Source organism: Callorhinus ursinus, unplaced genomic scaffold, assembly GCF_003265705.2.
Source record: "Callorhinus ursinus isolate GAN/ISIS: 27379988/994484 unplaced genomic scaffold, GSC_fseal_2.0 scaffold79, whole genome shotgun sequence".
Taxonomy (NCBI): Eukaryota; Metazoa; Chordata; class Mammalia; order Carnivora; family Otariidae; genus Callorhinus; species Callorhinus ursinus.
In genome coordinates this window covers 2,584,417-2,609,017 of record NW_027397141.1, presented here as the reverse complement: position 1 = coordinate 2,609,017, position 24,601 = coordinate 2,584,417, and the positions used below count along the sequence as shown (strand labels likewise).

At 49.4% G+C, this 24,601-nt stretch overlaps 1 protein-coding gene across 1 annotated transcript in view; it reads right to left on the bottom strand.

The window, feature by feature from the left end:
• LOC141371586 (rho guanine nucleotide exchange factor 7-like) overlaps nucleotides 1–24,601 on the bottom strand; it is a 52,205-nt gene that overhangs the window by 22,928 nt on the left and 4,676 nt on the right. The window contains exon 2 of the mRNA XM_073887442.1: nucleotides 1,814–1,900. Coding sequence (XP_073743543.1) covers nucleotides 1,814–1,900 — 87 coding nt within the window. The remainder of the gene's footprint in view (nucleotides 1–1,813; nucleotides 1,901–24,601) is intronic.

The window sequence follows — 24,601 nt, the reverse complement described above, 5'->3', positions numbered from 1 at the left end:
TTTCTTTAAAGCCCCTGGGGAAACGCTGCCCAGGGTCCGTGTGCGAGGCCAGGTTTCCGGAAACAGGCCAGCCCCTTCACACCACTGATGAACTGATGAGGACAAGCCTGGAAGCCCAAGCTGGGTTCACGCCACACCAAAACTTTCTCGGAGTGACTTCGGGCGCAGGGCGGGGGGGGACGACAATTTGAGAGTTTTGATGTGCTGTTTTCTCAATTATCTCAGGTAATTATGAGTTTTAAGTGTGACTTTCACCTGAGCTTGGAAGAATACTAACAATGTGCCTGTTTATTAGAATAATTTACTCTTTAAAAATAAGTCACCCAAGTTTCCTTGTAAATAACAATTACTATCAACTACAAAGTTATCGAAGGCCTACTGTATGCCAAGAACCGCTCTAGGGGCTTAGGATAGGTTAGTGACCTCTCCTAGCACATCTTTAAACTATCCTAGAGAATAGTCGGAACATGAAATTTCAACAGCAACCTCTGGAAAACAAAGGATGAGGGATTTTTAAGACTCAGCTTTAATACCTTCTTGAAGAGTCCCACACTGAAGGTGTGAGATTATAATCTAATGTGCAAACTGAATTTCAAATTTACGGTAACAATAAAACCTGCTTTCAAGAAAACAGTCTCACAACAAGTCAGGGAAAGCAAACATCGCCACCAGCAAAGCATATTCTCGCAGCCTGATAAGGCAGGCAAGGGTAAAATGACAACGCCCTTCTGAAGCAGTGTCGCCCCCTCCTCAACAGCCCTCTGGTCTCTGGAATCTCTAGAAAGCACTGAACTTATCTGTAAGTGACTTCATCACAGACATCAAGTACTACTACTACGATATCTTAACGCTCACAATCATGCCTAAGAACGGTATTTTGATCTCTTAATTCCTAATTAGCAGATAAGTTGTGTAACATTTCCTCACAGATCTGAAGGTTTCTCCGCTTTTTCCTCCAAGAAACTTACACTAAGCCTGTCCTTTTAGGAGGGGAAACCTTTACAGGATCATCCTACAGAAAAGGTTGGTGGAGATGCATTCATTCGCTCTTCTCTACAAGCCTGACGGAACGCACCGCAATTCGGAGAAGGAAACAAAGGTTAAGGGCGGTAAACAGCAGGCAGAGACAGACTTAGGCACAGAACTGACCACAACCACGCTGACTTGTAACTCCCAAATAAAAGAACAGCATAGATTTCTGGATCTAAAGCACTACCCCAAGACCAAGAAAAATCATATAATAAACTAAGTTGAAAAAGGTTTCCAGAGAGCTGCCACCAAAAACTTGTGTTTAGCACCGTGACAAGACCTTACCCAGCACAGCAAAGACACACCGCCCAATACGCTCCCCAAGACAGAGCGTAGCTTGTCTCTACCCTAAATGTTTAAATTTAAAAAATTAAAAGTTTTAAATCTAAAAATTAAAGCAAAACCGCCACCTAATTTCTGGCTGAAGAAAGGAGGGAGGCTGGGCGGCCCTCGGGCCCTCTTCATGACCGCCCGCTGAGAGCTCCGCGGGGCTGGCCCGGGCCTGAACACGGGCCCCCAGGGAACCCCCAAACGCGGCGCTGCAGCGAAGGCGGGGACCGAGGCATCAGGCTGCGACCCGGCTGTCGCCAAGGCGGGACGCCTGCCCACGAGCCCCTGGGGCTTCTCCTCGCAGCAGCGAGCCGGGCGGGGGGCTGCGCGCGGCGGCTCCTCCCCGCCCCGGGAGCGCGGTCACGGCCCGCGGGCCAGGCCTCCGAGCGCCCCCGCTGCGGGCCCTTCCCCCGCCCGCCCCTCCCGGGCCGCGCCCGCGCCGCTGCCCCCTCACCTCCAGGCGCAGGGAGGCCCCGCAGCCTCGCAGGAACTCGCGGATGTTGCTCAGGCACTCGCTCTCGCTCCGGGGCTCCGGGTAAACCTGCAACACACAACACAGGCGCTGAGCGGCGGCGCGCAGGCCGCGGACGCGACCCCCGGCGGCGTCGGCAGCTGGCCCCGGGCGAGAGGACGCGGACGGGCGGCCCCGGCGGCCCGGAGCGACCCCGGCCGCCGCAGACGTCCGCCCGCTCGGCCGCCGCCTCTCCTCACCCGCTTTCCTTCCCGGGGGCTGCGCCAATCTCCGGCCCCTGCCCTCTCCCGGAAGTGGGCCGCCGCCGGAAGTGACGTCCTCAGACCGCGCCCCAGCCGCCCGGCGCGCGGCCCCTTACGGCCTCGCCCTCCCCACGCGGACCCGGCCCCGCGCGTGGCCGCAGCCGCCGCCGCCTCCTCTCCGCACCCGGCACCTGGTTCTCGCCCGCGGACGCGGCCCACCCGGCCCCACGCGCAGACTCGTAGTCCTGACGCCTGATCCTCGGCCTGGGACACGGCGCCCCCGGCCCCACGCGCAGACTCCTCTCGCCGGCCCCTGATCCTCGGCCTCGTCCCGTGGACACCGCCCTCCCAGCGGGTCCCGGGAGAGCTCAGCCTCCGCGGTGAGCAAACCCCGAAGGGGCTGCAGGGAGCCCCGCGTTTCTTCAGTTCTTCCCTGCCACCGGCTGGGGCGAGTGGAACTAGTACTGTATCACGAAGACTTAAAATAACTGGCACACGAATTCCGCGTGTTGGGGTTGAAGTGCGGTGTGTTCTCCCCCACCCATACGTGCCGGGTGCCTCATTAATGATTAACCAAAACAGCCACTTACACGTCAGGAGCAGATCCGCTGGGGACAAAGTGTATGCGGCCTCCACCGCGGGCGGGGAGATGCGAGGAGGGCCTGGGCGGGCTGCCTGGTGCTTCGGCCCAAGACGGAACCGTGAGGGCCAGCTGCCACGCGTGGGAGCTGTTGTCCACAGCCTCCCCAGGCAAGAAAGGCCAGGAAAACGGAGCGCGGTACCCACAGTACAGAGCAATCAAGGGAGAAAGACGCCGGACATCGCAAGCACCCTTCGTCGTTCTAATGCGTACGTAGACGTCTCAGTTTGGGGAGTTAACTCTAAAGCGCCACCCAGAACTCTCGCGTTTGAGGACATTCAAGGCACTTTTGTCCTCCGTGGGGGAAATCGCAACATTCCATCAGGCCTCACAGGAATACTTTGGTTTCATTTCAAGGAGCTCAGGTCTTTTTAAAGTTTGAAAGAACCAGCGTATTGAGAGGTGCAAAGAGGACAAAAATCAGACTTTTCTTCCTACAATTTAAAAATTCTTAGAAGAAATTGCCAACATATTTCCTCCCAATTGAACAGATTTTTTTTCCAGTGAACAAGCTAAACCAGAGCTGCTTCCTAGTCCATCTGCTTTCTCTGTAAAGAATTTTGAAAACGTACCAAATATGTAGTTAAAATCCTTAATTTCTGATGTCCTGATGACATTCTGAAACTGCTAAATAGCCTTAAAAAAATGTCCAGTAGACTTCAAATACAAGAGAAATACAATACCCATTCTCAGTCTTAAAGAATTATCAACAGGCTCTTATTTAAAAGTCAGAAATTTTACATCCTTTTCTCCAACTCATTTCTATTCCACTTCCCCCAACAAAACTGTGTCCTAAAGTAAAACATTCTTATACTAAAAAATTTTACTGATCACACTTTTGCAAGAGACCCATACAAATAGTCCATCGTCATTTGTGGATTCTGTGCAAATTCACCTACTTGATAAGGTTTGTTTGAAACCCCAAATCAGTATTTGTGGCCCTTTCTCGTTTATAGACATGTGCAGAGCGGTGAGAAATTTGAACAGTCTTTACGCACACATTCCTATAGCTGAACTTGCACAAGGCCATGCTCTGCTGTCTTATTTCAGCTGCTAACGTAAGCAGATGGCCTTTTCACAGTCTACTGGCACCACATTTTTCACATTGTGCTTTTGTTGATTTTGCTGTTTTAAATGGCCCCCAAGCGTAGTGCTAAGGTACTATCTAATGCTCCAAAGCGCAAGAGGGCTGTAATGTGCCTTACAGAGAAAATACGTGTGTTAGATAAGCTTCGTTCAGGCCTGAGTTATAGCGCTGTTGGCCGTGAATTCAATGTCAACGAATCAACGATACAGTACATCCAGAAAAAGGACATTCGCCGACCTGTACGTGAGGCCGCTCCAGAAAGGGCTAAAGTCACATCGATTGTGCGTGATGCAGCTATGGAAAAGATGGAAAAGCGGCTAAATCTGTGGATTCGGGAGATGACAACCAATAAAAAGAACACAGTGGACAGTGTTGTTGGGAGGCTGAAAGCCAAGGAAATTTAGTCATGTTACCCAGGGTCAGGAAAAGGTTAAACCCTTCTCAGCTAGTGCAGGCTGGCTTGCCCGGTTCAGAAGGCGATACCACATGAAAAATGTTAAAGTTGCAGGCAAGGCAGGTCCTGCAGATCAGGAAGCTGCAGAAGAATTTAAAAAGTATCTGCTAAGCATTATACATGAAAAGGGTTATATGGAAGAGCAGGTTTTCAATGCTTTAATTTCCAATGAGGAAACCACCATGATGGACTACCGGAAGTCCGTTGGTATACGCAACATTATAGATTATATCAGCACAGCCTGGGACAGCATCAAGCAGGCTACTATTAATAACTGTTGGGGAAATGTTTGGCCAGACTGCGTGAAACATTTTGAAGGCTTGGAAGGTGTTACAGAAAATATAAAGAACAGTGTCGAAAACATAATGCATATTGCACAGCAAATAAGTGGAGAAGGCTTCAGAGATATGAGGGAGGGAGATGTGGAGGAAATTTTGGAAGAAATGGCAGCAGAACCCACCAAGGTTGAGATGGCAAAGCGTGGCACTGGAGTCAGTGATGATGATGATGATGGTGACGAAAGTCAGCCTAAGACTCCAAGAATTGTCCCTCTCACAGCAGCCAAAATATCGGAATGGAATTCTGCCCTGGAAAAAATTTTCCATGACATGGAAGAATGTGACCCTGTGCTGGAACACAGCCTCACACTTAGGCGCCTGACCTCCACTGCATCCGTCCCTTACGCTGAAACACTTAAAAGATTTGAGGCGAAAAGCCAAGCAGACAAGGCTGAAGGAATTTTTCAAGCCAGTTCGGGAGGGAGGGAACGTTGCTGACACCATCACCAAGTTGTGAAAGCCAGACTCCTGGGGTAGAACCACGAGGTCTCACATGCCAGCCTCACTGACGCCTTCCTCTTTGGCCAAGTCAGTCACACACTCTCCTTTGGTTTTCCGGGGGGCAAGTCAAGGTCACGAGGTTTAACCACTCTGCCCTCTGCCCCATCACAGTGTAAGCACCACAAGTAAGGTTTTCCTTAATGTTTTCACAGGATCCCAAGTGTTTCATCTTTGTGTAACGCTTTCGCGTGTGACGGTCCTGTGCAGCATAGTGTGTGTGCCGCCTGCACACCATGTGTGCGACTAAGCCGGGGAGGCAGGCACTGCATGGTGCTGTCCCTGAGACAGTGTTTCCCTATGAAGGAACACCGCACACAGCTAGTTGTTTGTAAGGAGCACATATTAAACGAGCTATCTTCACACAGAAATACATCGAAAACCAAGATCATGTGTCCACTGGTGGACAAAATATTGCGATCTGAGCTCCAAGGAAACCAACCCTGCACTTCCCCCAGGAACAGTGGCTCAGGAGTTGCTAGCTCAGTGTTCACCGTGACTGTAGCACAAACTACCACAAATCACAAAAGTCAGCTCTACCTTTAAGATTATTAAGCCATAAAGATCTAATCATTACAATTTTTCTTCTAAAGTAGCACAACTATTATGAGTACAATGGGAACAATACACTACAGTTTTTGAAGAAAATTATCAAATGTAAAATGTAAAACTTTACCTGGAAATGTGTATCTTAATGAGATGTAGAGGGTTTTTTTTTTAATTAGCTTATTTACTCATGGACAACTATCACTTACTCCTAGAAATAAATACAGTCCAGCATTAATTGTATTCCTGTCTTGGGGGGTTTTATGCAAACACTGAGAAGCCTCATTCCTAAAAATAAGTAAATAAAAAATGGAAGTTTTGTTATTTTGTAGCTTGATTCTTTGATGCCTTCTGAATTACATAGCCCAAGTCCAGATATAATCAATCTAATCAATCGTAAGTAAAATTTTGAAAGCATCAGTTAATAGCATGATTAGGGTCTCCTGCAGTCTCTCTGAAAGTGAGCAAGTAGAAACCCCTGAGCTGCAAAATTCCAGACATTAGAGCCCTTTGCTTCTCAACACCATGGGTATCTGTCTGTCGGTTACATGGCTGGGAGGTTTTCCATCTTGCAGCAGTATGCCTCAGGGAGACAACAAGTGAGTGAAGGGTCTGCCTTTTTACGTGAAGTGGGAGAAGGGGGTGTTGGGATAGCTCAGTGAGCTTGTCGCCATCCCTGATCTCAGGCACCTTCTCAGACAGGTGAGTGCATGTGCAAGCTGAGCAACTGGACAAGAACTCCTTTAAAAGTCTCCACCTTTGTGCACAAGGGTGCCTGGAGCTAGCTTGTTCCATGAATACTGTACCTCAAACAACACACCTGTTTGGAAAACAGTAATGTAAAAGAGTCAAAGCTCTATAGTAAGTACTGCCTGACCCTGTAACATACATGCTGACCTTCGACAAGTCACTTGACCCTCTGGGTTTACACCGTTATCCCCAATTTAAGGCTCAGCCTTTCTCACAGAGCTGTTGGGAGGATAATAAACTAATTCAACAATACTGGACCTTGTCTCTATGCCAGACCATGTGATAAGCACTATGACTGCAAAGAAGACAGACAAGGGCCTTGCCCTCCATGAGGCAGGGAAGAATCACACACAGCATGGCAAGTGGACCATGGAAGCACAGAGAAAAGCAGCATAAATACTGTGGACATAAGGGAGGGCCGGAGGCCTAACCAACAAAAAGGACATCGGAGTTGAAGCTGAAAAGGTGGAGGCAGATGGAACTGCATTTTCAAAGGTGTGACATTTGAGAAGCCAGTGGTGTTTTTTGAGGATGGTGAGTAATCAAGGGCCACTGAGGTCATGGGTGAGACTGCAGGGGGAGAACTAAATCAGAGATGATGCAAAAGAAGACATTCCCCAGTCCCCCTGCATACCTCAACGAAGAAGCTATATGAGCGATAGTGAGCACATGAACAAGTCATCAGATAAATGCAAATTAAAACCGCAGGTAACGCTACGCACCCACCAGAATGGATAATATGGGAAAGGCGGACACTGTCAAGTGTCAAGGATGGAAAGCCATTGGCGCCCAATACCTGACTGGTGGGAGTGTGAAAGCAAACACGTGGAAAACTGGCAGTCTCTTGAGAAGTGAAACTTACCTAAGCCCCAGCAATTCCTCCCCTAGGCATTTACCAGAGAAAGATGAAAACACGTCCACAGAAAGCTGTGTATAAGAATGTGCACAGGGGCACCCAGTGGCTCAGTCCGTTAGGCGTCCAACTCTTGTTTTTGGCTCAAAGCATGATCTCAGGGTTCTGAGATTGAGCCCCATGTCGGGCTCTGCCCTGGGCGTGGAGCCTGCTTAAAATTCTCTCTCTCCCTCTGCCTCCCTCCGCCCAAAAAGAACGTGCACAGCATCTTTACATATAATCACCAACGCCTCCACAACCCAAAGGCAAGTACACCTCTGCTCTCTCCAGTGGCCACTTTCCAGCGGCCAACAACAGCCCAGAAATCCTGTCCCAAATTTCCCACAGTAATTAACTCCAGGCTTTTCCATCAAGAACTCTAATCAGTCAAAAGCACGGACGGTCCCAAAACCATTGTGATTTTCCTTGGGAATAAGCTTTTGTCTCAATTTGATAAAGGATGTGTCAGGAGTTTGGAGAATTTGCAATAAACTAAACCCCAGCAATGTTACGGTCATACTTCAGAGATCTCCACAGCTGTCCATTTCCTCCCTCTCAACTCTTCTCTACCACCCACTCCATGTTAGGAACAACCAGCTAGCCACCCTCGGTCCAAGCAGGGTGCCAACTGAGGCAGCTAGCTGCCTTCGCTAAAAGTGTCTAGAGAGTCTGAGTTTACAAAACTTCGCGGGAAAGAACAGGCACTTCCAGCAACACAGCTAACTCAAGCAGGTTCCATGCACACAACAACTGAGATCAAGAGTATGGAAAACTGCCACAGGGCAGGCTATCTGGGAAACACGTAACTGCCCATGGTCGTCGTTGCCAGAGATTCTGACTGAGTAGGTTTGAGGTAAAGTCCAGAATTGGGGGCAGGGGTCTCTGGAATTCCCCATTTGACTGACTTTCAGCCAAGTCTGGAAAGCGGATATCCTACAACTCAGTGTTTCTCCAACATAACACAAGCAGCAGAACACCTAGGGTAACATTACTACGCCCTGCCGGAGTTTCATCCCTAGGTCTGTGGTGGGACCCAAGGCCGTGGACTGGTGACGTCTCAGGAGATGTTGAAGGTACCAGGACCATACTCTGAGAACTAATGGCAGATGCCGGCTGAACCATCAATCGAGAAATGTTCTGTTTCTCCCCCACTGAGAGATCGAATTCCAAACCACAGAACAAAGGTCTCTGGGTCTCTGCCATCAACCACCTCATCAGCACAGCTACTAAGAGCAACACTTCCTCTGAACATCGGAGCTTCGGTATGGAGCCCCCACCCTGTAGCCAGCCTTGCTTGTGCACACCTCATCTCCCCTGTTAGACATGAGCTTCCTGAGTGCAGGGGCCCATGGGCATCTTCCATTACCCGGCCAGCATACCGCCCGCTTAGGTCACTGAGCTCACTGATCTGGGACCTTAGCACAGAAAGGCTCCAAGAACACTGGAGGCAGTTCTGTTCTTCACCAACGAAACAGGGACTGCGGAGACGTGACCTGCCCAAATGCCTGCAACCTGCGAACGGTCCCAGCCTGCTCCAGGAGGCAGACCTCTGAGAACTGCAGCTACCAGGCTCCCCTGCTCTCCCTTCTCGGGGCTTCAGCCAGTCGGAAGCCCGAGCAGGAACCAGGTGTCACAGTGATGTGCTGGAGCTGCTCCCAAGGACTGACCACGTGCTCCCCACCCCAGCTCTGGGTTCAGAAACACCAGCTGGGTAGCCGGGTCCGGCCGTGGTGCAAGTACTCACACCACAGAAATGGGCAGACGCTACAAATCAGGGCTCCTGACCACAGGGAGTCCAGAGTTCCGCCTTTACCAACAGCCGGCTGGCTGTGCTCGTGACCGCAGAGCACAGCTCCGCGCGGGAGCTCCCGTAACCCACTTGCCCCGCTGTCTCCTCCAGGCCTAGGGGAGCTCCTGGCTTCCTGGGGTGCCCCCGCTTCTCTTGCTGGCTGTCCTCGCCCCTGCCCACACCCTGCCGGTACCCTCTGCAGTAAACTCTTGAGCCACCTCTGCCCAGTGTGCCGTCTGTTTGCTGCTGGGACCCTAACCCAGTGAACTTCCTAGGGGGACAGTTAAAAATAGGACTCGTGTCGCAGCAGCAGATAGGAAACCGTTGAGAGAAAGGATGGAGTCAATCACAGTGACTGTATTTCCACAGAGCCCCACCCAGCAGATCCTTTCAAAAGGTGGCCGCTTTAATTACTGACCACTTACGACCTCCTAGTTCTACTAAGTAGGGAAAAGAAACACGGGGAACGCACATGTAACATGCTACCTTTACTGTAAAAAAAAAAAAAAAAGGCAAGGAAAAAATATACATGGGTGCTTAGAAAAGCATGAAATTTCTCTGGAAGCACATGCCAGATCCCTTTAACAGGGGTTGCCTCCAGCGAAAGGAACGGGGGCCTGGAGGGCAGGGGAAGAAGGGAAACTTTTCACTTTATACTTTTTTGTGCCCTGTGAATTTTATACCACATAAGTATTACTAATAGATACATTTTCTAAAAGAAGAGGAAGAAAAACACTCCAATCTAGCGTTCCCCTCAGGCCAAGATGCCTTCCCCATTACAGAACAGTCCTCGGAGAGCCCAGCTGCCGGTGGGTTGGGATCCTCGGAGAACCCCTCACGCACACCCCATGTGGAGATGCAATGCTATGGTTAAAATCCTAAGGTCACCTTAATTAGCACTTCACGGGTCCTCTAATTACCTGGTAGCCTCCATTTTATTATAATTAGACTGCAGCTGTCTCCTGACCAGGGATTATGCTCTTCCAAAGCACTCTGTGCTCATTCTACTGCGAATGATGTTCAGTGGATTGAGAATATAGGTCGGTAGAGCTCGCTTGGCAGTCTACTGGGCATCTCTTCCTCCAAACCCACTGGAAAACAAAGAACCATCCAGTAGAAATTGAGGACATGGTTGCCAAATACCCGATAAGTAAATTATCTCCCAAAAATGTATAGCCTAGGGTTAGAAGTAGCTTACTGAAAGAAAAAATTAAGCCTTTAATAAAGTATATTTTGCTTTTGCTCTCCTTCAACATATCCCAAAGCCTAATTCTTGTACGGATGCTACAGTCATCTGGGAAAAAATAAAATGTGCTCCATTAGTATGGAACCAGCCAAAATAAAAGGCAAAGACAAATATGAATGTACAAAATCTCCAGTTTGCAAACTAAATTCATATATCCAAGACATGTGGAATGTCAAGGAGAGGACCAGCAAGACGGCACGGCTTAAATTAACTCGTGTGTCCCCTGAGGCTTGCTTCCCACAAACTCCAGAAGCACATTTTTAGACATCAGAGACGGTGGCAACCATCCAAAATTCATGCCAATGCCAAAAATGGATTCTTTAAAAAATGAACATAAAACATACATCAGATAACCTAGAACAAATTTCTCCACTGAAGTTGTATTTTCTTCCCTCAACAATGTTAGATCAAAACAGGCGGGTGTGCACTAATTGTCAAGTGAGAGTGATCTGGGAGGCAGCATGTGCTCGGTCTGGCTGCGACTCGGACACCAGGGAAACGAGTGCATGGGATGGGCCATGGTTATTTCATGTCTCATTACATTCTGGAAGCAGATGCCATTTTTTTACGCCTTTGAAGGATCTTGATACAGGAAAACAGAAAAGGACAAATTCAGAAAACAACTCAAACTGGGCCTTGTCATCAGAGATTTTTCTTATCTCAAGTTTTCAATGGTTCATATGGAAGAATCTTTCTTTTTCTCTCATTCTCATGCTTGTGATCTACTGAAAATAGCCCATGGATTACGGCACAGCATTTTGCAAACCCAAGCCACTGCTTGCTTTATTCTTCAGCTTCATTTCTATATTGTTTCTGACCCTTTGGCCTCCATTTCCTCTCTCGCTGAACACATTTCAGAATGGTTGGTGATACCTTTAATTGTTGTCCGTCGGTGGAAAAGCCTATGGAGGAGGTTTGTGATCTCTGATGGAAAGGTGCTAAATCAATCCAAAGACTTGCTGTATATCCCTATATCAGTGCAGCAAGTAGGGCTGAAAACCCGCTAGGACAGGCGGAATCCCGCCCCCCCCCCCCCCCCCCCCCCCCCCGGCCCCCCCCACCACCCCCCCCCGCACGGGGGCCCCCCCCCCCCCCCCCCACTCCCCACCCTGAGAGCCCATGCATTCTGCTCTCCGAATGGGGCTGCCTCAACCTCAGCCCTACCTTGGACCAAGACACCTCAGGCTAGAACGTCCTCTCCCATCCCTACAGCCATCAATGGCATTCCACTGCTTAAATCCATATTCTCAGATGCCCCAGAGGGTTTTTATGTTTGCCCTGCTCTTTCCATTTTACCTTAGCTACTCATCCTGGCTTTTTTTTTTTTTAAGATTGTATTTATTTTGACAGAGAGAGACACAGCGAGAGAGGGAACACACGCAGGGGGAGTGGGAGAGGGAGAAGCAGGCTTCCCGCGGAGCAGGGAGCCCGATGCGGGGCTCGATCCCAGGACCCCGGGACCATGACCTGAGCCGAAGGCAGACGCTTAACGACTGAGCCACCCAGGTGCCCCTCATCCTGGCTTCTGAAGTAGCCTTCTGAATGCCCCTACCCACACACAGCGCAATCGAAGGGCCGTGGTGGGAGCTACAGAGCAAGGCACTGACGCTTCCCTCTCAGCTAAGGAATCTGTCTTTCATTTTCAACCTGCTTGAGAAGCTGCATTTGAGGCAAGTTAAAGCCTCAGAGTCAGAAGACTGGACACTGACCACCTGAGAACACACTCTATTTTAATCCACATGATAGAGTGTGGGAGGTTTGAGGCATGCAGAGAGAGCTGGATGATTTTGGAAACTGGGAAGCTAAAGGAGGCTTCATCAGAGGAAGAAACCTGACTAAAGGGATAGAAAACAGCTGAGGACCTGCAACTGGTGAGCGCTTCTCTATAAATAGCAGCTGAGACCCTCTCTAAAGGGAAAGGCCAGGGGAAGGAGAGGACCACAGCCTGGATGCTTGCAGAACTCTGCAGCCGCTTGAGAGTTTCCTGTTAACTGTGAATAATAAAGAGGTGATAAACAGACCGTTAGCTGTCTCTTGAAACTCTTAAGTATCAGAGTATATAGGCCGCAGCTGTGAATAAGATGAGTTGTGTCTGTAGGTGGGAAATACGTTTTCAAAAACTCAGAAAAACTGACCTTCATTAATTAAAGATAAGGCTGCGAATATATACTCAGGAACTCTATTTCTTCCATATTACTATAACTGGAATATCTCCCTGCATATTTATAATCTGCCTGTTGCCTGACTCCTCTGCTCAGAACCCCCAAAATCTCCCAGTTTCCTCAGAGTAAAAGCCAAAGTCCTGTAGGAGAATGGAAGACAGGCCACAGACCAGGAGAAAGTATTTACATAAGATATATACGATCAAGGACTTGTATCCAAAATATACAAAGCACTCCTAAAACTCAACAATAAGAAAACAGACAAGCCAACTTAAAAATGGGCAAAAGACCTGAATAGACTCCTCACCAAGGGAAGATATACAGATGGCAAGTAAACATATGAAAAGATGCTTCACACCATGTCATCAGGGAACTGCAAATTAAAACAAGGAGAAGCCACTACACACCTATTAGAATGGCCAGAATCCAACACTGGCAACACCATTTGCTGGTGAGGATGTGGAGCAACAGGGACCCTCATTCACTGCTAGTGGGGATGCAAAATGGCACAGCCACTTTGGACAACAGTTTGGTGGTTTCTTACCAAATTTAACATCTTTTTACCATAAGATCCAGCAATTTGGCTTTTTGGGTGAATCTGCTTCACCCAAGAGCTGAAAACACATCTGTGAGAAAACCTGAACACAAATGTCTACAGCAGTTTATTTGACAAAACCTGGACGTCATCAAGATGACCTTTAGTGATGAATGTGTAAATAGACTGTGGTGCATTGGACAGTGGGAAACCAGTGATAAAAAAGAAATGATCTGTTAAGCCATAAAAGACACAGAAGGAACTTAAACGCATATTTCTAAGGGAGAGAAGCAAATCTGAAAGGCCTACATCCTGTATGATTCCAACTATATGGCATTCTAGAAAAGGCAAAACTGCGGAGACAGTAGATCAGTGGTTGCCGGGGGTTGGCAGAATGAACAGAGAGAGCACAGAGAATTTTCAGGGCAGTGAAACAACTCTGTTTGACCCTGTAATGGTGGACATTTGTCCAAACCCACATAGTGCACAACGAAGTGAACCCTGATGTACACTGTGGACTTGTTAATAATGTATCAGTATCGTTTCATCCGTTGTAATAAGTACACCACACAAATGCAAAATGTTAATAGGGGAAAGCGGGAGTATATGGGAATTCTCAGTACTTTCTGCTTGGTTTTCCAGAAACCTAAACTGCTCTAGAAAATAAGGCCTCTTAATTTTTTTTAAGCCAAAGTCCTTATGATGGCTGGAGCAGGCCCTGCACAATCTGCTCACTTGTTCCCTCCTTGAACTCATCAGCCAGCTACTCTCCCCTAGCTCACACTGGCCTCTGCTTTTCCCAGACCTTGCCAGGAAGGCTCCTACCTCAAGATCTTCGCACGGGCTATCCCCCTTGCCTGAAATCCCATCTCCCAGACATTCACATCACTCCTTTGTTCATATTCATGGAGCCTTTGTTTAAGTGCCACTTCTCAGTAATGTCTGCCCTAACTGCTGGCACTCCCTACCCCCTCATCCTGCTACTTCTCTCCAAAGCACTTATCATGGTCTAGCAGGCTACATGATCTACTTGGGCACTAAGTACTTCCACGGAACATTACCTGCGCTCGGAATGAGATGCTCCATATGCAGAGTATTCCGTCTGTCTGGATAAAATGTCAACACCTGGCAGAGGCAAGCACTCAATATACTATCTGTTCCGTAAAAGTGAGGTTGAGCAATGCTGACCAAACACTTAGGACACAAAAGTAGTATCATCGGTCAAATGTGAGAATCAAATATCTGAGACAGAAACTATTCTTAAAAAACACTTGGAAGTCTAATCACCACAGGCAACATGATACAGAAAAATGAAAGCCAGTCTTGGGTTTTACTGTGAGTCTTAACCTTAACCCTTTGTCATGACTGACAGGTGCATCGTGCCACCGCCGGCTCAGCCCGGGGCCAGCTGCCGGCCCCCTCTCTCCAGGGCTGCCCGCATTCAGCATCCTGTGTATCAGGGCATCAGTTAGCCGGGCGCTGCTGAGAGCCGCTCTCTGGTTTCAGCTCTCCTCCCTATCAGTAAGGAAAATCACCAGCTCCATGTCGGGTTACCCCCGCCCGGCTGGCCTGCGCCCTCGGGCCTCTCCAGGCTCCCTCCACCCAGCACTTCATGCAGCCGGGCACAAGCCCCGCGTGTTGACTAGGCTGCCTTATATTCGTTTCCTAAGTGTCACAAAGGAGCCAAAACAAGCCAATGAAGACCTCGTGGGAGTCTGACATTTCAGGGAGGTGGGGAAGAGGTGCACACGGAGGGAGGCGGAGGAGAGGGAGAGGGATGAAGGCGGGCAGCCACCCACCTGCAGCTGTGGCTGTTCTGCCCGTGTGTCTGTGACGCCCCAAGACAGCGGCTCCCTCTGCGGCCCTCCAGGCACTTTCCCCGGCGGGGGCTCCGCAAACACCAGGGACAAGGCCTGTTGTCCCTGCTTCTGTCCTCCGTCCTCCACCAAGAAGCCCGTCCAGTGAGTCTTGTTATTCTCGTTTTCATTTCTGTAATTTCCATTTCTTTTTTAGAAGTCCTGTTTCTTTGCTGAGATTTCCCATTTTTTCATTTGTTTCAAGGGAATCTGTCATTGCCGTTTGAAGCCTTTTTAGGATGGCTGCTTGAAAACATTTGTCCACGATTGCGACGTCCTTTGCCGAAGGAGAAACGGCCGCCCAAGGTCACCTCAGCAATGGCATGTCGGCAAGGAGCTTCCCGTGACCAGCCTTGGGGTGGGGGAGGCTGTCAGAAACTGTCACTGTTTTCTCCATATTCAGTAACAAAATGATTGACTGGCTTCTTAATTGAAAAGCCTAAGTTGGAATGAAATCAAGGCACGTGTTCTCCGTGTCAGCTGAAGGCCAGCATGAGCAACACAGACCCCTCCAGACCTTCAGAGAACAAGGGGTCTCAGTTTAAGGACCACAGGCCCACCACCCCTTAGAAGCAGTGTCATGAGTCACAGCTCAGCTGAACCCCTCACTGAAGAATGGCGCTACACAGCTACGTTTTGATGGAGCATTCCAGAATCCTGCCAGAGGCCGTTCCCAAACCCCACAACCCAACAACACGGGGACTTCCTTTTCCCTCAACAGCCTGTGTTGCAGAGAAGCCCTGCCTGAGGTCTCTCCGTAGCCTTCAGTGACTTGCATCCTGTTTAGCCACAGCTCTTCCCAGCCCTAACTCGAAGATTTCAAGGACGTTTCCCTAAGTGCCTCAATTTAAGTAACGCACTCATCAGATCTCATACAGACCTGCTGAGCTTGCTCTCTTCAGAGATTGTTTCTCTTGTTTTACCCAAGACTGTTCTAGATGCACAGAAGCAGGTGAGGAATCCCATTTTGAGATAAATTCCAACTGCCCCTTCCAACGCAAGGCAGAATTTCTTTCCAGCCTCTCTACCCCCACATTTCAAAAGCCCATAGGGAAGAAGCATGGGGTCTGTTCAGTCTTGAACTAAAAGGCACTAGTTAGGAAGCTTTCCAAGCATGAGGGCAGCCACATAAGCAAGCAGCCAGTGCTCACCTGTGGAAAAGCCCCCAGGTGATCACACCTCAGTCTCCTGTCTTCTTAAAGGGCTGTGCATACAATCTGGCTGGTCCAGGTTACAGTGTGGCTAGCTGATGAGCTCGGGGGGCTGTCAGTGGTTCTCACACGTGGTCCCCTGGACCAGCAGCATCAGCATGACCTAAGAACCTGTCAGAAACACAAATTCTCAACACCCACCCAGGCCCATGAAATCAGGAACTCCGGGGTGGAGCCCAGCAATCTATTTTTCACAAGCCATCCAGTGATTCTGATGAGCCTCAAATGTAAGAGCCACGTAGCCACCTAAACCCAAGGCACGAACGACAGGATGCCCCTCATGACCTGAAGACAACCTGAGATGCACATGCTAACATTTTGTACGTGATGGACCACCTCCAGCTGTAAGAGAAGAAAACCAGCCCGACCCAAGAACTGTCAGCCTAGAAGCTCCTCAACGAGGGAGCCTGTGTGCGTGCACACCACACCCCGTCCCTCAATACCCCCACCCCTGCTCCCAAAAACACTCTCCCAACAGCCTCTCAAAGATAAAGGATCAAGGAGAAAAAAATAACTGGTGGGCTTGCTTCTCCCACACATGGAGACAGACCTGAGAAGTGCGTGTTTTACTGCTTTGAATTGGAAAATTAGTACCCAAAAGCTAGACGTTGCTGACATTTATTGTGGTTTAGAAACAATATTCCCACTACATAGCATTTATTCACTTTGATCTCTCTTCCTGCATTTATTATGACATGTAACAAACTGTGAGCAGTTTCCAAATAAGAAAGAGAAAGCAAATCCTAGGAGACACATGTATATTCATAACCTTATAACCTAATACAGACAATCCTCAACTTGAACATGAGCATTCTCAAAACTACATATTGACATCCCGGAACTGCCTTAACTATGACAGATCTGGACTTTCAAAGGTCAGCTGCAAACAGACGTGGCACAGAGCAGGTGTTTTCCAGCAGTTCCTTGTCAAATGGATGGAGACCAGACAGTGATACATTTCAGGTAAGAGGGAAACCTCCGCCTTGCTCAGCGACAAGTGCTTTGCCTCCACTCACTCGCTGGACTTAAACGAACACCTGGTAAAACACATAGAAAATGAAGGGGGAAATGTGACCGTCGTCTGTCCCTAAAGCCGTGGAAAGGAACGCAGTTTTCTAGCATCCTTGTTCAGGCAAAACCAGCTCAAGGTCAACTTCTGTTTACCAGACTTGAAGAGAGTGATGAGCACCATGAGGTCCTGCTCTGCCCCCTGAACAGTGGCCGTGAATCCACACACCCAGCGCGCTAGGGGCTCTGGCGCTGAAGCCGCCCTCGCGGGCTCAGCTCTGCCCCCAACAACCTCTGCCCCCCTCTCTGTCCAGAGCCGTCCCCGCCCTCCCCACTCCACACGGGCACCCTGGCTCAGTGGCCCATGACCAGGTGCGCACTTGCCTGGGACAGTCCGCGCGTGCCTGCTGCCCAGGGACAAGTGCCCATGCCCCACCCTCCCAGCACGCCTCCAGAGCCCTCTGGTTCTCCCTCGCGCCCACAGCTTACTGGTCATGCTCTTCCCCTGGCTTCCAGTCACCAGGCTCTCTCCCGGCCTCCCCACCTGCTGCCAGGTTCCTCCTTAGCAGCACTGCCCGGGCCGTCCCTGTCCAACTCCCCAAGGCTGGTGCTAGGAAGCTCAACCCCTGCTACACTTCGGTTCACACCTCTCTCTCTCTCTCTCTCTCTCTCTGACTCCCAGATTTACATTCCAGCCCCATGTCCTCTCTGAGCTCCAACTCCTCCCATTCACCACTGCATCCATTCCGGACCTGGTACCAAGCCTCAGGCACCCCCCAGGCTGCCTCTCACACAGGAGACACCCCATCTCTTCTGTGTGTAGTCAGCACCCCAAGGGTGGCAGGGCTCAGAGCTGCCATGCCTGCCCTGGGTCCCCTGAGCCCCACCTGAAACCCAGCTCCCAAAGGCTTCATAACCACCTCCCTCTCCTCAACAGGCCACATCCAGTCTGTTTCCACACTCTGCCTATTGTTTTCAAAATCCACAACCAACTGTGTCATTCTTCCCTTTAAAACTCTAAAAAACATCAAAATCTTGAAGACTCTCTGCCCCGGCTAGCACTGTGGCCACCCAGGCCTTTCTCTATTCCTCCCTCTTACAGCCGACTCATCCATCAGCACTCAAGGACCACTTCCAGAGAAGAGCCTTCCCCAGACATCACCTGTCCCACCTGCCAAGTAAACCGGGTTCCTCAGCTAAAACCTGTTCCTTACCCCCAGCACATGCACCTCAATTTGTAAAACAAATTCATACAACTTCTTTAATGTTATTCTCCACACTAGACAGTCTGCAAGTCTATGTTGGCTCATCCCTGAATCTCCAGAGCCCAGCATAATCCATGTAGTAGAGGCCCAATAAGGATTTGATGAGAAAACAAACAAATCCAGGAACAAATGAGCTCTCAGGGAGTAAATCCCTTCCCCCCATAAAATGCAAGTACACTATTTACCTTTATACAGTGAAATTCTATACATGTCTTCTGGATTCACAGTCAGGCTCAAAAGGAGGGGACTGCCAGTAGAATGAACTGAAGCTCCGTTACACACAACAGAAACCTAATGACACACCGGGTGAATACGGCCATGTACACTTAGTGAGCGCTAACAGACATGCTATGAGATATAGCTCATTTTTGAAGTGTACAATTTGACAAGTTTTGACGTGTACATTGTGAAACCGTCACCAGAATCAAGACGAATGTCCCCTCATCCCCAAGGTCTCTTTGTGCCCCCTGAAGTGTCCCTAAGCAAGCACTGTAGAGCCCACGACATTTTCTAGAATTTTATGTACACGGAATCATACAGGGTGTACCTTTTGGCCCAGCTTCTCTACCCAGTATAATTTTCATCCCTCTTAACTCTAAGAGGGTTCACTTTTATTGCTTAGTATTAGATAGTATGGATATACCACACTTTATCCATTCACCAGGTGAAAAACATCTGGGCTGTGTCCAGTTTGTGGCTATTAAAAATAAAGTTGCAAAAAATAAATTAAAAAAACAAAGTTGCTATGAACATTTGTGCATAAGACTTGGTACGGGCATATTCCCATTTCTTTGAGTCAATACTTAGAAATGGAATGCCTAAGGGGCGCCTGGGGGGCTCAGTCAGTTAAGCCTCCAACTCTTGATTTCGGCTCAGGTCGTGATCTCAAGGTCGTGAGATCGGGCCCCACATGGGGCTCCATGCTCAGCAGGGAGTCTGCCTGAGATTCTCTTCTCTCCCTCTCCCTCTCCCCCACCCAACACCTGCTCTCTCTCCCTCTCTCTCAAATAAATAAATAAAATCTTAAAAAAAAAAAAAAGAAAGAAATGGAATGGAATGGCTAAGCCACTTGGTAGATGTGTAATAGTGCAAGAAACTGAGAAGCTGCTTTCCAGAGCCATTATAGGGTTTTCTGTTCCCACCAGCAATGGATGGGGGCTCCAAGTCCTCCACGTCCTCATTGACACGTGGTATGATCAGTCTTACACTCGAACCACTCTGGCAGGTGCACAGGGTGCCCCACAGCAGTTTCAGTCTGCATTTCCCTCGTGACTAGTGCCATCTAGCATCTTTCCTGTGCTGGTCACTTGCTCACCTTCTCTGGTGAAGTGTCTGCTCAAGCCATTTGTCCATTCTTTAAATTGGCTTCTTTGTTTCCTTATTATTGAGTGTCGAGAATTCCTTATGTATCCTGGATATAAGTCCTTCTTAATTGTTTGGCAGAATTCACTAGTGAGGCCATGTGGCCTGAAATTTTCTTTGACAAGCTTTTTAACTAGTTTAAATTCTTTACTAGATGTCGGGCTAGTAAGGTCATCCATTTCCTCTTGAATGTGTCTTCCATGGAAATTGTACATTTTATCTAAGCTGTAGAACTGACTGGCATAAAAATGTTCACACTATCCCATTATTATCTTTTTAGTATCTGGAGAACTCATAGTGATTCTTCATATTGGCCATTTGTGTCTTCTTTCCTCTTTTCCTGATCATTCTAAGAGGCTTTTCAATTTTATTGGTTTCCTCAAAGAACTAGATTTTGGTTTTGTTGATCTTCTCTGGTAGATTTGTTTTCAATTCTACTGATTCCCATTCTGTTTATTATTCTCTTTCATCTATTACTTACCTAGAGTTTAATTTGCCCATATTTTTCTAGCTTCTTAAAGTAGACATTGCATTACAGACAACAAAAGCATTATGTGTAGGTGAGTCGCTCACTCCCAGAATATTTTTTAACAATTCATAAGCAGATGCTTAAGACTCACACACAATAAAATACAGTTACTATTATTATCTGAAGAACCAACCTTGGATTGCTGACATGGTAGTTACTCGGACCCAATCTAAGCAGATGCACTTTGTCGGAGATGCGATAAATGAACTCCGATTCTTCTCCATTTGTCACCAGGTGACAGGGTGGAAGACACTCAATTCCAGTCTCTTGTCACTTACAAGCATAGTGGTACTTTCTGGAAGTTTAACCTTCACCACAAGCTTGTCCAATTTGACCACATCCTATTTAGAGAGCTTGTCTTCAAAAGAAACAAAAATGCATTAACAGGAAAACTGTGACCAGAAAATGTCATGTTTCCATGAGAAGAAATCTGCGACCAGCACCAGTGTTTATGACTGCCTGAACGAGGCAATTTCTTCAGCCCCACAGAAAAGATGACAATGAGGTTACTCCAGAAATAAAGGCCTGGAATCAGATTCTAGGTGTCCTGATGGTCTCCTGGAGCACCACCAGCAGAGGCCATTAGTCCCAGGAAGGCTCCTCTAAAACTCCTAATTCTCTGGCAAAACCACTATAACACTCTTCCTTAACATGACAACAAATTCATAATCTTTTGGCATGCAACAGGCTTTTTCAGAAACTCAGTATTTCTGACAAAAGACTTCTGAATGAATTTGCTAGCTGCAGATGGATCCTAAAAAGTCTCTCGTAAACAAAGTATTTTACGGACAGGAAATAGGTGGGAATGCATCTTCTTGGCATAGGAGCTCAGTAGCGAGTCCCGCAAAAGTGAGGGAGAAAGGCCATCATGGGCCAGAGTATTTACAAATAACCAAGAACTAGAGTGTTTTAAAGAAGGTGTTGCTAACAAAAATCATACCGCCACAACCGGATTTTGCAAGAAACTATGCAAATCCAAAGCAAACTTGGAACTGTGGATTCCCATTTTAAGCTGAAGCAATTTAATATAAACTAGAAGCAGCTTAAATTGCTACACTTTGGTTCTGGATTACATACACCTTGTTTGGAGACTATATTAAGAATATTTTTGACCCGGGGCGCCTGGGTGGCTCAGACATTAAGCGTCTGCCTTCGGCTCAGGTCATGATCCCAGGGTCCTGGGATCGAGACCCGCATCGGGCTCCCTGCTCAGCAGGAAGCCTGCTTCTCCCTCTCCCACTCCCCCTGCTTGTGTTCCCTCTCTCGCTGTGTCTTTCTCTGTCAAATAAATAAGTAAAATATTTTTTAAAAATAAAAAAATTTTTAAAAAATTTTTGACCCCTCTTTAAAAAGCTGCTCCACGGGGCGCCTGGGGGCTCAGTCGTTAAGCGTCTGCCTTCAGCTCAGGTCACGATCCCAGGGTCCTGGGATCGAGCCCCGCATCGGGCTCCCTGCTCGGCGGGAAGCCTGCTTCTCCCTCTCCCACTCCCCCTGCTTGTGTTCCCTTTCTCGCTGTGTCTCTCTCTGTCAAATAAATAAATAAGATCTTTAAAAAAATAAAAAGCCGCTCCAAGTGTAATAACAATTAAAGTTCTGTACAAAATAACAACTTCATTCTCCAGCCTTGGACCCGTTACCTATTGCCCCAGTGAGGCTGCATAAAAAGGGAGGTTGCCACAAAACCTCGGTGGCAGGCTGAAGTGAGCATCTCTTTCTGTCCTTGGGGCTGCGGGTCAGCCAGCAGTCCTCCGGGTCATGGGTGGGCATGCTCGGGCAGCAGGGGCCAACCCTGTGTCGGGCAGCAGCTCTGCCGGTCTCGGCTGGGCTCCCCCCAGGGTGGGCAGGCTGCAGCGGCGTCCGGCAGCCTCAGCAAGGACAGCCGAGCTCTTGGCCAGGTGCTCTCCAGTCCCTCAGCATCCAGGGCCTGGGCCCGTCCGTGGGGTGGAGGCAGGTCTGAGAAAGCGCAGAAACACGCCAACGGTCTTGAAGCCTCCGCTAGGTACTAGACCCGTCACGTCAACCACATCCCATTGGCCGAAACGAGTCAAGGTCAGCCCGGGACTCGAGAAGGGAGAAAACAGGCTTCATCTTTGGATGTGAGGGCAATGGCCAGGTCACTCCCCAGAGGGCATGGCGGCAGTGAGGACTGAAGAAGTGGGGCCACTCCTGTAATCTTTGTGCCCTAGGAGGCTGACCTCTGGGCATCACTGCCCCAGCACGGTCCTAAGACCCCGTCCGTGTACACACTACGATGTGAGTCACCCTCCCCACACGGCGCAGTACACACTTACACAACCATATGCAACAGACGTCAGTTGACTCATCTGTAAAATGATGAGCCTGGGCTGGATGACATCCTGAGAACGCCTTCACACCGAATTCACAACACTTGAGAGCCATGGTTTCTCTTAGGACCCGCTGGAAAAGGTAATACAGGCGACACACGTGTGTGTCTGTGTGTATGATACTAGCACACACAGGGTAGGAAGCCAATAAACACGTATTTTCACACATCCCATTTAAACACCCTCACCTTTCCCCCTGGCCTTCAGACTCCAGCAGACACAGCACCATCCTGCAAAAACAGGGCTAAGTACGGCCCGTCTGGGTCATAAAACTTTTAAAGTTCAGAGCTAAAGTTTGAAATATAAAAACAGCAGGAAATGAATGTTCCTAACCTAACTGGAGGGAAAGGCCAGAAGTCACACACAGGGGACACAGGGCCCAGGGCCGGCCCCAACACCCTCCCTCTGCACATGGCAGCGGTCCGGGCCCCTCCGTGCACGCAACTCTGTAAGTGTGAAACCCGAGCCCCTCGGAGCGATAGCAGCTGTGTGCGCTCGGCAGCTGCGCGGGGCCTGGCGCTCAACACAGGGTCCTGGAAGCCAGATTCAGGGGTCCCACCAGCCCCAACAATGACGGTCTGTCGGGGGGGAGGGGGGACCGTCAGCCCCCTAAAGTTGCAAGAATCTACCCATTGTGAGAATTAGAAAGTATTCCTGGATTTGAGCGGCCTTGAGGTTGCAATCCTGGCTTATGAGTTTTCCTGGCCACAGCAGGAAACGTTTTCAGTGTCAATTCATAAAATAATCACACCTACTGTGTACTGAGGACCTACTCTGTGCCCAGCACTGCACAAAACCCCTCACATCCATTCACTTACCCCCTTAATGACCCTATTGCCCCAGGAGCCCATTCCCTCCAGGTAGGTATCATTCATCCAGTGTTTGGGTGGAAATTAAGACTCAAAGAAATTAGAGAAGTTGCCCCAGGTCGCACAGCAAATGGGTGACTCAGGTACACATATGGGGACCACCCCTCTTAAGAGTGGCTCTGGGAGGGCCCGGTGGGTCTTGGGGGCCCCTGGCAGAGTTGAGTGCCCAAGAGGTGCTGTGCCTTTGCCACCTTCTACCGACGATGACACACCCCTGGGTGATTCCAAGCCGGAGGAGTAGAGACGGGCCCTCCGGAGACAGCGTTAGACATGCCCGTGGTGGGGCACCTGGGGGGCTCAGCGGTTGAGCGTCTGCCTTCGGCTCAGGTTGTGAACCCAGGGTCCTGGGATCAAGGCCCGCATCGGGCCCCCTGCTCGGCGGGAAGCCTGCTTCTCCCTCTGCCTCTGCCCCTCTGCCCACTCGTGTGTTCTCTCTCACTTTCAAAAAAATAAATAAAGAGTCTTTAAACATGACCACGGCGCCCGTGGCATCCGTACACAGACAGCTCACTGTTTCACGTCTCAGTAGAGACGCACACCTGTAAACCCGGGGTCTGGAAGGCCCGGGGCCCCTGAGCACTATCAGATGCCAGAGCAGGAGCTCACCGGATTCCCCAGGGCTGACCTCCCATGACAGATGAGAGAGAGCGGGCAAAGGAACGTCCCGACCAGGCGGCAGCATGAGGGCAGCGCTCTCGGAGCTACCCGTCCTCTTCTCAGGTGTGGCTGAGCTCCGTGCGAACCAGGCAGGAGCGCGGCTCCCATCCCAACAGCCCTGGCAGCAGGCAGCCCTGGGTTGGACTCTTCTGCTCCCGAGTGCTGTCTGGGCAACATGGGCATGGCAGGCTGCTGGGCCCCTGTGTTCTCACCTGGGAGACAGGGGTGACACGAGGCGCGACACAAGGCACCCCAGAGGAGCTCAGCACCCCGCCAGCAATGCGGGCACACCGTTTCTTTACGAGAGAGGTATCCAGAGGTGAGGCGGGCCGTGCTCAAGGGAAGGAGGAAGGGAGGCCACTGCGGACATTATTTCTATTAATAGAATGAGGTCCTGGCACAGCACCAACACCGGACTCTCCCGGAGGACTGACCGCAGGCCATCTCGCTCCCCCTGCGCTCCCAAACCCAGGTCAGACGTCCCAGAGT